The 17,664-nt window shown below is 55.3% G+C and overlaps 1 protein-coding gene across 2 annotated transcripts in view; it reads right to left on the bottom strand.

Moving 5' to 3' along the window:
- Positions 1 to 17,664, bottom strand: part of MGAT5B (alpha-1,6-mannosylglycoprotein 6-beta-N-acetylglucosaminyltransferase B) — a 66,565-nt gene that overhangs the window by 47,667 nt on the left and 1,234 nt on the right. For both annotated transcript variants that reach the window (XM_060133645.1, XM_060133646.1), the window contains exons 2-3: positions 14,894 to 15,006; positions 5,998 to 6,145 (exon numbers count right to left, since the gene is read on the bottom strand). In XM_060133645.1, the coding sequence (XP_059989628.1) occupies positions 5,998 to 6,145; positions 14,894 to 15,006 (261 nt within the window). The remainder of the gene's footprint in view (positions 1 to 5,997; positions 6,146 to 14,893; positions 15,007 to 17,664) is intronic.

Raw genomic sequence — 17,664 nt, forward strand, 5'->3', positions numbered from 1 at the left:
CTTCCTCATTGGGCCGCTGGCCAAGGTCAAAGTTCATAATATGTACCCAGTAGGGGGTAGCCGCTTTTACTATTCTCATCATTAATCATTATTACTGCTGCTTCAGTTAGCTCTGAAACTGGCCCAGAGAAGGTAGAATGCTTTCCCAACGTTGCACTGCAGGCGAGACTCAGACACTGGTGCTCTGGACCAGCCCTGCTCCCTCCCACTGTATTTGCAAAATAACTAAACATGCTCGGACTGTGAGCCCTGGGCCTCTGCGCACACATACCAAGTACCAGGCGTTCCACCAAAATGATCAATTCTTACTTGGAAAGTAAAAGAAGGCGAAGACAGGCCCCTGGTCACCCGCCCAGCCAATCCTCAGCCCCAGGGAGCCTCCCTGGGGTATTCGAAGCGTTCATGGTTCTCTAAATCCTCAAACACCTATCTGAGCATTCCTCACTCGCAATGACAGATGGGCCACCAGCCCCTCCTGCTCAGGCGTAAGTGGCTTCCTAGAGCCAGCCGGCCTCCAAGGTGCAGCCAGCCTCTGAGCACTGGCCCAGGGTCCCCTGAAGAAGCAACCAACACCACAGGCCACCCACTGGCCTCAGGACACCCTGCTCCCTCCACCACCCAGGGCCAGGTGCCAGGGGTCAGAGCCAAGCCGGGAACTCTGGCTCCCCCCAGGACACCAGCTCCAGGCATCACCTCCCAACAGGCCAGGCCCCCTTGAGGCTCAGCCCCCTCCTCCCAGCCCCACGAGGCCATCGCTGATTCCAGCCCTCAGTCCCCTGGCCCTGAGCGCCAACTCTCCAGGAAGCCACGGGAAGGAGGGTTAATCTCGAGTTCCTCCCATGATTTATGAGGGTTGCATTCAATTAATGAGATATTGATTTTTGTGCACCCAGCCAGCTTGCTTGCTGCGAGTTATTTCACTATGAAACTGATCGCTTTCCTTTTAAAACACAGACTGGAGCTCACAGGGGCCCGCAGACACACGTACCAAGACGTGCTGTAGACAAATACTACAGCCAGAAACACAAGCACCACAGACAGGAGATGTGTACTTTCTGGGCTTGTCTGTCTGTCTGTCTATCTGTCTACCTCTCACGCACACCACACGGGACACAGGAAACCCCCAGCCTGGTGTCCAGCCTTCCCTGCATTTTTACTGCTCTCCTCCTCTGCTTCAGCCCCTGCCTCATTCCCATCAGAGGTCCTGATGCTGTGAGTGCCCCCAAGTGATGACTAAGGACCTGCCTGCCCCTCCCCAAGTAAGACCCTCCTTCTCTCCTGCGCCAAGAAATATATATACACGTACGTGTACACATATATATTTCTATCAGATGGATAGATAGGCGTCTTCCCACTACTGATAGGAAGAGAGCTGGAGCTGGACTGCGTGCGTGTGGTTTCATCACTTGGGAAGGGAGTGGTACCCCATGGGCGGGGCAAAGCCGGACTACGGGGGATAGAGGCCCCACTCACAACCCAGGGCCCAGACTTCCCCTGGAGGATTTTCCTTTTTAACATCTCATATGTTTCTTCTATTTAAGACACATTGAGATCCTGCTACATACGCCTTGTATCTTGCCTCTTTTACTTAGACTGTATGAATAAATACATTGCCAGTCAGTAAATCTCTTTTAAAACATATTTTTTAGTGGTTACATTTTATTCCATCAGAGATATCCCCTACTGTACTGGCCCTTTTCCTAGTGTCTTCTTAATAGTAGTGTTTTTAAGTACCTTCAAAGTACATGTGTCTATTTGGCTGTACCCTCAAGGATAAAAGTCTTATAATTAAAACATACTTGTCAGTTTGATAAGTTAAACCGTTTCTTAAGGGTGGGATTTTTATTATTAGCGAGGCGGAAGTCTTTGTCCTGTTGAATGTTCTTTTGCCTCAAATTCTGCTTTGTTTGCTATAAACACTGCTCTCTAAACTTTCTTTCCCTTTGTGTGTCCTGGATACGTTTCTTTTTATTCTTAATGTCTGAGTCATTTGTTTTTAGGCCTGTCTTACAAATGGCATATAATTGGATGTTGAGAACCTCTGTCTTTATTAGGGATGTTTAACCCTTCACACTTCTGGCATATTTGATAGGTGTCTGCCCTGGAGTGACCTTCTCACCCACCCGCCAACTACCCCCGACATCCACCAGTCTGGCCTCTCCCCAGCCCAGGCGCCAGACACGCTCCCTGATCTGTCCTGTTAGGAAGGGGCAAATCCAGGGGCTGGGCCCAGCACAGGGCCTGAGAAAAGTGAGGCATATCTTTTAAAATTGAGTCTGAAGTCATCTTAACAGGTAGCATCTCCCCACCCTCACACACAGAACCCCAGGGAAGCTACGTTCCCCGGCACCTGGCCCTGCCAGTACAGAGATGGCCAGGAATGTCTAGAAGCGTTTTTGAGTTTTTAAATAAAGCTTTAAAAAAATTGGGAAAAAAAACTCAACTCCTTACCCACAGACAAGAATTTTGATGTATCTTCCTTCCTGCCGTCTCCTCTGCACAGGGACAGGGTGCTGGCTCCCTCTCCCTAAGAGGCTCGGACACTCTTTGAGGACAGAGCTCTCTGACTTCTGTCTCCTGGGTCTTCTCCACTCATCCCTGACGCTCCAGCCCAGACCCCGCACACAGTAGGCACTCAACAAATACGGACCAGCTTGAACGCAGATAGCCTCAAACCCCGGCCTTATTTGCCACTGCAGAGAAGCCTTATGGAAAATTCAGAGATCACTACTATTTGGTTTTAGGATACATAATATGATGCCATTTGCAACAAGTCTGCAAATAATCCTAAATTTTGTTTTCCTAGGCTAAAAAAGGCAAATTTGTCTTCCCTGAGGATAAACCAGCCATAAGTGGGAGGCACAGCCCAGAAGCTTCCAAAGGGCAGAAGGAGGGCAGTGGAGGTTGTTCTTTTTTAAGCCACAGATAATTGTAAAGTGAGAAATCCAAGTGCAGGTCACTGAAGAGTTTGCTAGAAACACAGCAGGGTTCGCGTCTGCAGGATTCTCGCCCGCCAGCTCCATGTTGACCGCCGGAGGGGGATAAGGTGGGGAGGGGTCTGCGGTGTTTGTGCACAGGGGGAGTGGGGGCAAGCAGCCCCAGCGTGCCCTGAAACCAGAAGCAACAGTGTCCCTGAAATTTATGGCTCTGCCCTTGGGGTTTGATGGGCTCTGCTGGTCATGGTAGATTGTTGCTATTTCCTGGGGATGGAGCTGGAGGGGGTGGAGATGAAGGGCAGAGCATGGGAGGGAGGCAAGGCCAGGACTGGAAGAAACCAGAGACACTGAATGTGCTGGCAGAAGCACATTCAGGAGTCAGGCCTGCCAAGGAGGAGACCTGGACCCGCTGCCCTCACCCTGATGAACAGACCTGTGGACAGAGGCTGGATCCGCAGCCCAGACAGGTGGGAGCACAGCTGGGGGCAGCCGGGAAAGTGGAAAGGATGAGAGGGGGGCGAGGGGCTGAATCAGAGGGGACACAGCAGCATGGGAGAGAATCGCCCTGTGCACGTGGAGAAGAAGCAGTCTCACGCCTCCGGGGGGGTCCATGGGAGCCCAGCAGCTTTGCCTCCGTCTCCTGTCTCTGCCACTGGCCCCCCTGCTTCCCCTCTTCCCACCCCACTAACCCACAGCTCTAAGAATAGAGTCCCAATGCTACTTACCACAGCTGACCCCTCCCAGACCCCACCACGCTCCGCCAGGGTGGCCTTCACACTGGTTCTTTTCCTCCAACACACCAAGCTTGCTCCTACCCCAGGGCCTTTGCACTTGCTGCTCTACCTCAAATTCTCTGCCCCCCAGCTCCTCACGTGGCTGGCTCCTTCCCATCATGCAGGATTGAGCTCAAATATCATCGATTCCCAAGGGCCTTGCCAGACCGCCCTGTTTGAATAGCCCCTTTCCCAGTCACCCACTGCCTCATCCTTAGAACACGGCTCAGTATCTGACTTTATCTCATTTCTTTCTTTTTCTCGGTTACTGTCTGTCTTCCCCGCAGGAATGAGCACAAGGCCCATCACTGTGTCCCCAGCACCGGGAGCAGTGCCTGGAGCTTAGTAAGTGCCAGGACGTATTTCATGAGCAGACAGATCCCTTTAGTTTCTTCAGTCCCTGGAGGGTGAGAGCATTTAACCGGGGACCCAGCACACAGCCGCACAGCCCACCCAGGGGCCCCGACTTCCCGCGGGTGGAGAGCTCCCACCCGGAGCCAGGCGCTGAGGTGGGCTCCTCACACCCACAACTGCATTTCATCCCAGGCTCCAGGACTGTAATTTTAGTGCCTACATTTTCCAAAACAAAAAAATCAGAGCAAAGGTCTAACAAAGGATTTGTTTGCCCTGAGCTGTGAATTAATTGATATGAAAAGTCTTGCAAAGGGATAGAAACGAACCCCTACGTAGCGAACGGCCACCCAGAGCACACCGGTTAGAAAGGTGGGGCCCTGGGGCCATCTGACCGGGGCCCCAGCGCCTCAGCAGCTGTGCAACTTTGAGCAGGCTCATGAACATCTCTGTGCCTCAGATGCCTCCTCTATGCAACGGGGGTTGAAGCCCCCCATAGGTGGCTGTGGGATTGGCAGGATCATGGCGGTAACTCAATAAAGCGAGCTTTCAGTACATGGCGCCCCTTATGAGGACGGGGATGCTGACATCGGCTGACCTGACTGGGCACCCAGAACATTCAACCAGCAAGGCCTGTTGGGGTCGGGACCCACGGCCAGTAGTCCAGCCCAGGCAGCCTATGGGGCAAAGGATCCCCCCACTAGACCAAAGAGGTGGGCTGTGCTTCAGGCTCCGCCCAGCCAGGGCCCCTCAATGACCAGGACTCACCACCATCACTTTCTTTGATTTTGCCCAACACCGAACTTCAGAAATGCCTGGAACTTTGGCTTTTACATCACACGCATTGGCTGACGTATAGCTTTCCCACAAATTGTCTAAAAGTGTGGATTTCAAACATATTTTTCAGCAGTAGAACACTTTTAGCAAATCACACCGGCCGAGGTACAGCTTTTCCCAAATTGCGTAAAAGTGTGGGTTTCAAACGAATTTTTCAGCAGTTAGAACACACTGAGCAATTCCATCTCATCAAGAACCTCAACATCTAAAAGGTCAGGTGCAGAGTGCCTCCCTGGGATGGGTGGGGTCCAAGCCTCCTCCCTCCACATCCAAGTCTGGGGCGCAGGACTCCCAGCTGGGACGGCCCTGACCTCACGTCCCCTCATTCTCTGGGACTCAGGAGAACCCGACACTTAAGATGCACCACCTGGGTTCCTGGGGCTACACAGAGGCACGTGGGGCTGCAGCACAAAACCTTGGGGAACTTTGCACATTCTGGCCTCAGTGGGGGTGATATTTAGAATGAATAAACCAGGAAATCCTGCTTGCAAAGATGGCCCATGTCGGGGCTTCCCTGGTGGTGCAGTGGTTAAGAATCTGCCTGCCAACGCAGGGGACATGGGTTCAAGCCCTGGCCTGGGAAGATCCCACATGCCGCGGAGCAACTAAGCCCATGTGCCACAACTACTGAGCCCACGCGCCTAGAGCCCATGCTCCACGACAAGAGAAGCCACTGCAATGAGAAGCCCGCGCACCACGACAAAGAGTAGCCCCTGCTCACTGCAACTAGAGAAAAAGCCTGCGTGCAGCAACAAAGACCCAATGCAGCCAAAAATTAATAAATAAATAAATAAAAAGACGGCCCATGTCCACGGGAGGAGGACAGGTGATCACTGTGGCCATCACAGCCAAGTGCATATCCACACATGCCCATCGACATGGACAGAGCTCAAAATCACCACCGTGAGTGAGAAAAGCAGGGGCAACATATGTACAATGGGAAGCCACTTAGGGAGGATTTATAAAAACCACACACTATGCATTGTGTGTGTGTGTGTGTGTGTGTGTGTGTGTGTGCGTGTGTGTATGAAATGCATTTCGAGGCCGAATCCCCAGCCCAGCACACAGTGGGGTGCCTCTCTCCCTCCCGGGCCCCTCACCTGTCCACAGGGAAGCGCCTGTCGCCGGCAGCCCGGTGTAGCTCACTGCTGTTCTCCAGCCTGGCCAGCGTGTCCATGCGCCTCAGCATCAGCTCCAGCAGGTCACTCATCTTGCGGAGGACACCGCGGGACTCCGGCCCACCCATCACTGCAGGAAGAGCGTGGGTGCAGTCAGGCACAGCCCAAGCAGCCCGGAGGCCACCGGAGACCACCTGGTGTCTGGCGGGGTGGCTCAGACCCCAGCCCCACCCCCATCTTCTCGGGAAGGGGAGGGGTCAGGAGAGTGAGCCTGCCCCACCCCCTACCCCTGCAGGACAGGAATCCAGAGAGGCCTGGGCCCACCCTGCTCCCTACCAGCTGTGTGACATTGGGATGACCTTTTAACCTCTCTGGGCCTCAGTTTTTGCCACCAGCAAAATCTGGCTTTAGACATAATCTCAGGTCTGTGAGAAGACAGGGAAGGCCCAGGAGTGGGACAGGAACCCCAAAACCCCCTAACAGCAAGTTCCAGACAGAACCTGTAAACCAGGGTTTCTAAAAGTGTGGTCAGCCATCCACCCGCACCTGAATCTCCCGGCCAGGCTGCTAAAGTCCAGATTCCTGGGCCCTCGCTGTCTAGATCTGCCAATGCAGATCTCTAGGGCATGGGGTCCAGGACCCTGCATTCTGCTTGCTCTTCACGTGGCTCGGATGCACAGGCTGTGAGCCCGTGTTCAAGGGGTTCGGGGCCCCAGCCACCTCCCGTCCCCACCCACTCCCCCAGACACCACCCTAGAAAAACCACTGTGAATTTGTCCTGACTCTCAACCCGGTCTTTGGGTTCCCAGAGATCAACTCCAGGGTTGAGGGGCCGGGAGACCTTGTGAAGAATAAAATTAAATGAAAACGAGGTGCTTCAACCAAGATTCCATTAACCGGCCCGAGACTTTCCACAATTTCCTTACTAATCACTCCCGATCACTAGCATCGCCCAGTGTGGGAGAGCAGCCCTTGCCTTCCTTTTTAATTAAATTCTGTGAAGGTTTTAAGCAGCCCCTCCAAACCATCCGTAGGTGCTCGGTTCCAGACGCTGCAATCCCCAACCGGGCTGCCTGCAAACCCCAGGGGCCAAGCTCTGAGTCGCTCTTAATCAATGAGCTGAATCCATGGGGACGCAGATGCTCCCAGGGACTCCCCAGGCTGCTGGAGGGGCGGGGGTGTCAGGGGCTGCCTTGGGTGGGGCCCCCCAGAATCAGACCCTGAGACAAGGGTTTGAGGGCAAGTCGTTATTTGGGAGGTGAAGGGAAGTGGGGAGGTGACCCAGGGACGAGGAGGCAGCCCAGAGAGGGCATGTCATCAACCTGGGGAAACCAGCAGGTGTAGAACCGGCCTCAGAATTCTCCCCCGGGGGGGCGAGGGGGCCAGGCATGTGCACACCACCTCCCGCCAGTCACCGCTTAAGGGCTGCTCCCAAGGACGGCCATGTTCTGGTACTTTCCACCTGCCGTGGGGTGGCAGAGCCGTCTCCAGCGTGTGACAGGAATTGTGAGGGCTGAGGACGTGGGCACCAACAGCATCTGCTTCTCAGGAAAGGAAAGGGTCAGGGCCCAGCGGACTCAGAGGGGCTACGGTGGACACCTGGCCTCTCACCTGCCTCTGCCGGCACCCCCTGCATGGCCATATGACCAAGGGAGTTGTCATACTGCTCTAAGCCTCAGTGTCCCAAACCCAAGGCAGTAACACCAGGCCCGGTCTGCAACCCAATGTCAAGGTGCCAGGAGCGGGGCAGGAGAGACCACGGCTGGCCACTGAGGACCAGAGGCAGAGACGGGGGAGACGTGGGGAGGGGGGCAGGAGGGGGCCGGTCTCCTCCGCTCCATGCTTGGGACTGAGCCAAGGAGGGGGGCCTAGAGAGGCTGCACGTCACCAGGGCTGCTTGTGACATTTCTGCTTTGCTTGTCCCCATATCCCCTGGCACCAGGCCCGTTCCAGTGACTGCCACCGCTTTCTCACACCAAGTCACCTCCTGGCTGGGTTCCCCTGCCAGCTGAGCCCACCTGAGGTCAGATGGGAGGCCATGGGGAGCTCGGCGGGGGGACCCAGCCAAGCATCAAATCCAGAGCAGGGAGGAGTTGCAGGTTCCTCAGAGAGCCTGGATCCCTGGCTCTGAAGAAAAGGATGGGCATGAATGGGGGGCTGGGGGCCAAGGGTGGGGAGAGCAGAGGAAGCGGAGGACAGACACAGGGTGGGATTGGGTACTGGAGAAACTGGGCTTCAGAAGGAAGGAAGGAAAGAAACTGTCTCCAACCCCTCCCACCCGAGTAGCTGAAAGAGCTAATGGTCTTCCGACTTTCCCCTCAGAAAACTGGATGGGTTTTCAGTTGGGATCAGGAAATTTCACCATAGTGTTAAATGAAGCAAAACTGAGGTCTCTCCCACCACTCGGCCCCTCCCGACTCACTTGGCCTCAATCAGTTAGTCATTCAAAAAGCAAGATATAAATAGCTCCTTCTCTCTTTCAACTCCACAGAGCTGGGGACAACAGATGACTCTTTCAAATCACTCTCATCTTGAGGACAACCCCCAAAGCCCATCATTCAAACGCAATACCTTGCTTTCCACCAGTGCTTGGAGCACAGAGTGAAACAAGAAGGGAGTTCCCTTCATTTCAGCTAGAGATATCCGAGCCCAGCAGATGATTTGTCCTGACAGCACTTTGCACAGCCCCAGAGGAGCCGCTCATGTTGTGGGCCACCTGATGGATGTCCTGGAGTTGTGCAGTGCACAGCCTGGCCGGCCTCACCGGGCTGCCCTGATCGCTCATAGCTCAGGCTGGGGTGGCCCCTTCCCCAAAGGAGTGGGATGAAAAACGAGAGCGAGGCCATGGCTGGGAACATTCTCAGGCCAGAGCCTGAGAGGCCTCCCAGCCATGCACTCAGGCCCAACTGGACCACAGAGCCTGGGCGGCAGCTGGAACCTGAAACAGCACTCCAGCAGTGCTGAGGCACCACTGCTCCTGGGGTGGCGCTGCGTTCCCACAATGCCTCAGGCCTGGCACCTGCCCTGTCACACGGCTGCCCTCCCTCTCTCCGGGCTCATCCCGAGCTTCCTTTTCCCCTCTGAGCTCACTGTCTGTGCCCCTCCCAAGATCTCACTGACAAACATACCCCACCCCCACTCCCAACCCCATCTCATTTCAAAAACTTCAAAATAGCTGATGGAGCCAATAACTGCAAGAGCTGGCCTAGAGCTATAGCGGCCCCAAGAGCCAGACAGAGCCTGGGGGCAGCACTGTGGCCCAGGAAGCCTTGACTCCAGACCTGCTCTGCCCCAACTAGATGGGGGAAGGAGCATGTCACTGTCCTTCTCTGGGCCTCAGCGTCTGTCCCTGCCCCCCACCCACCATGGTCTACAGCCTGGGACCCTTGTTTCTGCTCTTCCCCTAATTGCCCCCAGAGATCAGGGTAATAGAAAAGGAAAGAAGAGTTCCTATAAAAGCCATCAGAATCTCCTTAGCGAGAGAGCTCTGTTTTGTTTTGCTAAAGCCCTGGGTGGGCCAGAGCTTCATCTAGATGCCGGGAGCAATGAGACAGAGAGAAACCTAAATGATGCTGCATATTCAGCCAGGAAGACTGGAGTTTCCCAGCCCAGCCTAGGAGACTAGGAGAGAGGACAAGGCCTGAGGACACGGGCAGGGGGCAGGACAACGACCCAGAGGGGCTAACAGGATGGGGGAAGCTCCGCTGCCATAGGGATGACCCGTGGGGAAGCGTGGGAGGGGGGGCTGCAAAAGGCAGGGATAAAAGAGAATTGTCATCTGTTTGCTGTGCTGAGCAGTGGTCCGAACCCCACCCCAAATCCCCCCACCCCTGTGGAGGGTTTAGGGAGGAAGGTGTGTCCTTCCCACTAGGTCAGTGTAGGGGACACAGAGGAGGCAGGAGGGGAGACATCCAGTAGGATAATTCAGTAGAAGCAGGGAATCAGAGCAAGAGGTGACCAGGGAAACATAAGCCCCCTAGAGTATTTGGAGGTATCTGGGGGTTCTGGAGTGCCCTTCATACAAGGGACGAAGCCAATTCTTTAAGAGTGTCAACAGAGGGAATTCCCTGGCAGTCCAGTGTTTAGGACTCTGAGCTTCCACTGCAGGGGGCGTGGGTTTGATCTCTGGTCGTGGAATTAAGATCCCGCATGCCACATGGTGCGGCCAAAAAGAAAAAAAAAAGTCAACAGAAAGAGGGACCCCAGAAGACCAGAGGGCTTATAGGCCGGGGCTAAGGAGACAGATCTCACATGGGTCTGTAAGGCCACCTCCATCAGACTGGACGAAGACACCCTCCCAGCACCTGGGGTTCGGGGGCCACTCCCATTGTCTGCAGATGGTACAGGACTCCAGGAGCTCCTGAGACCTCAGAAGACAGCCCCCCACCAACCCCCCACCCCCGTCACTTCCTGAGGAGCTCCAGGACACTAGGCACATTTTCTGCCCTGGACGAGGCAGGGGGTGGGTCCCGGGAGGGAAGCAGGCCACACACAGCCAGTCCAGCCGCTCGGCCACATGACGTGCCCCCTGGATGCCACCGCTGGCCAGGGCTATCAGCAGAGCGGGTTCCTGACGTGCCTGCCCTGAGTCACCTCACCGCTCTCAGCGGCGGCTAAACTGAAACGTATTTAATGTGAGGCCCCAGTGACACATCGCAGAAATCACACAGGTTCCCTCCATATTTCCATATAAATAAGGAAAGCTGGGATGCTGAGAGAGACAAATGGTCCTCACATGTATCGACAGGGGTGCTCTATCACCCGCCGAGGCCCCATCCCCTCCCCAGACATGCTCTCTGTTTCTCTCTCCTCTCCGCCCTTGTCCCCTTTCTTGTCCCCACCCGCCACCCGTTCCCACTGGTTCCTGGAAACTGAAGGAGCCCCCACCTTGCCAGACAGAAGAGACCTCCCAGGCACTTGAGAGGGGCTGTGAGTTGGCGTTTGCACAGCTGAGGGAGTGTGCACACTTGTCTCTGCACACGGCCAACGCGGAAACCAGCTGAGGCCACGGGAGCTCTGGGCAGCGTGGGAGACGAGGGCGGGCCCTGGCTCACCCCTCCACTGCCAGCCTCTGAGAATAGAAGCCCCATTAGCACCGAGATCCAGGGCCAGAGCCAGAGCAAGGAACTACGTCTCTGATATTCCCCAGGTTCCAAGGCTGGCCAGGGTCCGGGACGCCTGGCTGGGCCAGTCCACGGGGGAACCTCAGGGCGGACACAAGCAGCTGAAGCAAGGACCTGTGGCCTGCAGCCCTCTCCCCGGAGACGGCCTCTGACCTCTACTTCAAGACAGGACAGAGAGCCAGGAACCGCCACACAGGCTCTGCGGGATCTGCGGCGACCCCAGGAGGGAGGCGTCAGACATAAGTTCAAGTCCCCTCTCGTTAGGAGCGAAGCAAGTTCCTCTTAGGACAAGAGCAGGAAAGCAGAGGCAGGAGGCAAGGAGGAGGGACTGGGGTGGGGAGGGAGGACTGCAGAGGGAGCATATAAAAAACAAAAATCCTCCCCCAAGGCCCAAGCTGGGCCCAACTGCGGCACGAGGGAATTAGGCTTAGCCCTCCTTCCAGTTATGATTCTCTGCTCAGGCTACTGTTCCCCTGAATCTTAAGATGAGTGTACAGAGTACAGAATGAGATGTCTGTCACATTTTTATCCCCAAACTAGAGAACTTTATCACGAAATAGGAACTGGCCCACAGGGGAAACCAGAGCCTCCCCAGGGAGACCACAGTCCGCAAGAGGCTGTGGCAGGCGCTCCGCTTTTTAGAGAAAACCCTTCACCCTGCCCCTCCCCCCCCAGCCATGTCCACATCCTCACAGGCTTGACAGGCAAGGAGAGGAGAGGTTATCTCCCTATTTGTGCTCAGACAGTTTTATTGACCAATGGAGGATTTTTCTTTCTAAATCGTTTTTCTAACCCTTAGTGGGTTTCCTTCTGCTTCTGCCTTGGGGCTTCACAGACCCCCAGAACAAACATTATCCAACGTCCAACCCCCACTGTGACCTCCAGGATCGCTCCCCAGACCCCTTCCCAACCGCCCCCCACTTCCAACCCCATCCTTCCCTGGGCGGCTCCCGGGTAGAAGTGCTGGCACTCCTAGGTTGTCTGCAGGGCCACCCCAGGTCCGGGGTGCGGTTCTCATCTGGGGGGTCATCTCTGGGGGTTCATCATCTGGGGGGTCCTAGAATCTAGGACCAGGATTCTAAGCCCACAGTCAGCTTAGGGCTTTTCCAGGTCTCTGCTTTGGGTCTGTCCAAGCAAATCCACTTAATCCAAGGGCATGAAAAAAATTGAGGAGACAATGGGACCTGGGATGTGAACCGAATTGGGGTCAGTTCCCAGGGGTTCTCAGAGGGTTCCCTCCCTGTCTAGTTCCTCCTCGCGGCCTTTACTTCCATATTCCAGGCACGAAGCTTCCAGCACAGGGGCCTGGGAGGTGTGAAAAGACTTGAATACACTTGGTCTGAGAACTAATGTCACAACACTCAGGAGACCCGGCAACTCCACCCCCAGGTGCACCCAACAGAAATGCCCATATGTGTCCACCACAGACATGTGCTGGAATGTTCACAGCAGCACAAACGCCCCAAATTGGAAACAGCCCAACGTCCGCCCCGGGGTAGAGTGGATAAATATATTGTGATGTGTCCACACAACGGATGCTGTGCAGCAGTGAAAACAAACGTCTGCAACCGCACACGAGACGGATGAATCTCACAAATGTGCTATCGAGAGACGGGGGGCACACGATGGAACACCTGCCATATGGTTCCATTCTCATACAGTCAGAGAACCAGGCAACACTCCTCTGTGCTATGAGAAGTCAGGGTCCCGGAGTCCTTGGGGAAGGAGTGAGTGGAAGGAGGCCTGAGGGCATTTCTGGGGTTGGATCACACTCTGTTTCTTGATCCAGGTTGCTGGTGCATGGATGGGTTCCGTTTCGGATACTATACTCCGATAGGAAGCTTAACCACGTGTACGCGGGTGCACGCACACACACACACACACACACACACACACACACACACACACACACACACACACACACACACACACACACACACACACACACCTCTAGTCTAACTGCATGACCCTGGGCAAGTCCTCTGCCCTCTATGGCTCTGCCCACCCCTTAGACACAACACCTAGATTGGAGTTGGACCCTTTCTCCCTCTGCCAGGCAAAACTGCACAGTGCAGAGCACGGCAGGACACCCACAAGCCCCCAGTCCTCTGGGCACTGGGCCCACCCCCTGCCAGGATGGGACCCCCCCCATCCCCCACCCCAGGCAGATGAACAGAAGAACCAGAGCCCAGCCATACACCCCTCCTCCCCCAGTCCCTGATTCCTACCTCCTGGGGCCCTGACCTTGCTGAAGGTCAGCTTGCCCAAGCTCCCTGCAGCAGCCCACCCAGACAGACACACCCCCTTGCTAGGGACGGCACCCAGGTAGCCTGAGCATCGCTCCCTATACCCCTTCCCCCACTCTCCACCTCCCCAAGCTACCCCTCAAGTGCACCTCCACAGCCCCCCCCCCACATCCTCAGGAGTCTCCCACGTAGAGACCTCAGTATCTCCTTGGTCCCCTTTTCCCTAAACATTCTTTCCGGCAATGCCCCCGTCTCAGACTCACCACATCCAGTAAATGTTTACAGAGCTCACAGTATTTGCCAGAAGCTGCTCGAGACCCTTCACATATGTTATCTTCACACCCCCTCATGACAATCCCGGGGAAGAGGGTATGTTAGCCCCGTTTACCAGGGGAGAAAACGGAGGCTCCGAGAGACCGAGGGATCTCTGTGGATCAGAGAGGGGATAGATTCGTTTACATTCAGGCTAGAATGTCTAATAAATGTGAAATTCCTGCTGGGAGCTGTTGCAAATTTAAAGAAGTGCGTGTTAAACCAAAGGCATGAATCTAAGGAGACGCCAGATGGCAGAGTAAGTGCCCCTCGGGGCACCGACCCTAGATCACAACCCATCCTACTGGAGGGTTTATCCGTTGCTGGGAAGAGGGGAGCCGGATGAGGCCTGGGGGGACTTTCCCAGAGGGGCAGGGGAGAGCCCACAAAGCGGCCCCCTGAACAGTTCCAGAAACCCCCTTTGCCCCAGTTTCCCCACTATGTGTCTCCTTCCCACGGTTACTGGGAGAGCCCCCATGACACACTGAGCAGCTCTGAACTGTTCTCCATTCTTCCTTGAGCAGGATGAGGGGGGAGCGGGACCCACCTTCAGGAGGAGGTCTCCCAGGCCACCAGTCATCACACCCCCATGCCACGTGAGCCCATGTAATCCAACCCCTGAAAACGGTCACTGCTTTCCTTCTCTGAAGGTGAGTTAAGTGATGTGGCCAATGGCACACAGCTAGTAAATGATGAACCAGGGTACGAACAAGGTCCATCTGGTCCCCACAGCCCATGCTCTGAACCTCCATTCCACTGCCTTGTAAGCATCACGTGGGCAAGAATGAAGGACCAGAGAGCTTGGAGATAAGACACGTGAGCCCACGGCAGTCCTGCCCTCTCCCCTGTGCCTGGGCCGAAGGTACAGAATATGTGTATCTCAGAGAGACAGGAGTCATATCCAGAAACCTCAAACCACCCCACTAGAGAAGCAACACAGGCAGCCTCTTCTGATGCTTGGGAGACCCTGGCTCAAAGGCCCCTCCTGGCCTGAGAGGCTAGACCAGAGGGAGCCTGATTACCACAGCCAGGACAAGAGCCAAAGCAGGGTGCAAGGCCCCCACCATTCACACAGCCACCAACGAGGTGGCCAGACGCCCAAGACAGAGCCCCAGAAAGCCTCTTGCAGCGTTAGGCTCAAAGGCTTCCCTCTCCTCTGACCCCCCAACCCCTGCACCCCTTTCCCCACCAACATACCTTCTGTGCGGACAGTGAAGGGAGAGTCCCCCGGGCGCCGGGCTGAGAACTGGCCTCCCAGAGACGTCATCAGGAAGCAGAGTGAGAAGAAGCCAATGCCCAGGACAAAAAGCCTGCGGAGACAATAGGGCAGGTCAGGGTTAGGTCAGCACATGCACCCCTATCCTGTAAGGGCTCCCTACGAATGAATGAGTGATGGATGGATGGAGGAATAAAAGACCAGGGGGTTGAGCTCCCAGACCAGTAGGTCTCCCATCACACAGGATAAAGAGAGCTGGACTACAAGGAAGTGGCCACATGCAAAACCATGCAGGACAGTGAGGCATCCTTAAGGTATAAGGTTGGGCAGGTTCTAGTCTCCAGACGGAAGCTGGCTCATTGACAGCAGAGGTCCTCAACGTGTGGTCCCCAGACCAGCTGCATCAGCATCACCTTGGACATATCAGAAATGCTCATTCTTGGGCCCTAGTCCCAGGCTTACGGAATCACAAACTCTGGGGGTGGGATAAGCAATGCATTCTAACAAGCTCTCCAGGTAACCCTGATACGCGCTCAAGTGTGAGAACAACTGGTATAGATGGAAACAGCAGGACCTGATGCCAGCCAGAGGGCAAGTAATTGGTCCAGACAAAACCCACCTGGAGCCCATCAATCACCTGGGTCCTGATCAGCACTTGTGTACACAGGCCTGCTGCAGCAACCAGCTTGAACACATCCTTGTCATGTTCAGGGCAGGGGGTGGGGAAGGGCTCCCATCACTACCAGATGGTAAGATCTAGAAGGGCAGGGTCCTGTGGCTGCCTTCTGTGTCCAGACTCCCCCATCCACATCTTCACCAGGCAGGCACACGGTAGATTACACCACGGCTCAGAGTAAGCCAACACCTGTGCACGGGGTGTCATACAAGCGTGTGCCGTCACAGAGGTCAGGGGAGTTGGCCAAAACACGACTGTCTATACTTCAACACATAGTTTTTGATTACATCCCAAGTGCCAAGAACTAAGGTATCCCCAGGGGGACAGCAGGGAACCCACCCTCAAGTCTGGCCCCAGGCTCCTGCTGCTTCCATACTAGATTCTGGGCCAGCACAGCCTTAGGGAAGCAGAGGTGGAGGCTGTTCTGGGATTTTGAATCTACCCGAGGACTTGATCAACTGGCAGAGCTGAAAGGGGAGCCCCCCCAGGTCAGGGTGAGGAACCCCAACTCTGGTGGAGCCAGGCTCACCATGGGGGGCCCCCCAAATCATGCCGGAGACCTCCAGCCTTCCCACCTCCACCTCCATCCTCAAACCCCACATTTGTTTGTATCTCTATGCAAGACTTGTTTATGCATTTTAATCTTCATTATTTGAAACTGGCAGAGCAGTATTTAATTAAAATTTGATTCATTAAAGAAAACACATAATTGTAGCAGAAAATAAAAGCACAACAAAATTCCCAACCCATACTTAAAGGAAGCTGTTAGAGATTAAGTCAGAGCGGCGGCGGGGGGGGGGGGGGGCAGAACCCAAAAGCAGATATGGCACTGGGAGCTTCCCCCAGCAGATGGCACAAGGAACACTGCTCCCTCACCTCCCAGGGACCCCTCACTGAAATCTACCAAGCCTGGGGGTGGGACTCTAGCCCTGGGATCTCCAAGATGAAGTCAGGCTGGTCTCAGGGTAGCAGCCAGAAGGGCCGTGTAGGGGGAGGGTGGTCACACATCCAGGAAGATCCTGGGGGAAATCAGCGGTTTGTCCCCCCAGCCTGAGGACGAGGATGGGTCTCTCCAAGTTTCTCACCCCCCACTCCCTCTCCCCTTCCCCAGCTATGGGGTACTTGTATTTAGAGCTGGGGACCTGAGCTGCCAGCGTCCAAAAACCTGCTGTGAGAAAGGTATCTAGGCCTTTAGCCCAGAACCTGAAGCCCCAAAACACCTCATCTGCATCTCTCTCTGCCAGACCCAATACTGGGACTATTTACAGTAGATTCAAGTTAAAATGGTTTTGTCCACCCATGTATCCATTCAAGCAACATTCCAGAAGCAATTATAGAATAAGGACCCTGCCGGAGGCTCTGCGAAAACCATTGGGAATAGGGCTCCCAGCTGCCCTTGAGGATTAACAAGTAGGGCTGATACGTTGGAGGTCGTAAACCCCCACACACACACCCCGCATCTGAAGGGGACTTGAAGACTTCACTGGTGGCTGTGGGTCTCTGTGGGAAGCCTAGGGATACCCTGAGAGGAAGTTACATAACCTGGGGGTGGGGAGGGGAACCTATGCAACCCCACCTCTGCATCCTGCTTTCAGAAAAGAGCCTGAAAGAGCCACAGGGGCAGGACCCAAAGGGAAGGAGCGCTAGGGAGCTGGCGCTGTCCGTGGTGCTGGCGCCAGCCGCTACCTCCTATTGTGCCGGGAAATGTCCAGCCAAGCTGGGGTCAGAGGCTGGGCTTCCCACGGCCTGGAGGGAGGGGCCAACACTGGGTGGGAGAGACAGGGCTGAGGAGGGTCTGGGTTGGCTAGGGATTTGAGGATTTCCCCGGAGGAACAAGGCCTTTTCCAGAGATGCTAGCTTCCCACCTGCTTCCCATGGGAACTTTAGGGCGTGGGGGCTCCTGACACCCCCAATCACCTGCCCAAGGCTCTATTCTGGGGACCCCCAGCTCTACGGTCGTCCCGAATCCTCTGGACATTGGTGGTCCAGCTTGACCCCTGCCGTCCTAAAGGTTGTCTCCTCAACTCTACACCCTACGCCGGAGGATCCAATAGCTGGAGGCAATGGTGGGGCGGG

This window comes from Lagenorhynchus albirostris, chromosome 20 (genome assembly GCF_949774975.1).
Source record: "Lagenorhynchus albirostris chromosome 20, mLagAlb1.1, whole genome shotgun sequence".
Lineage (NCBI taxonomy): Eukaryota > Metazoa > Chordata > Mammalia > Artiodactyla > Delphinidae > Lagenorhynchus > Lagenorhynchus albirostris.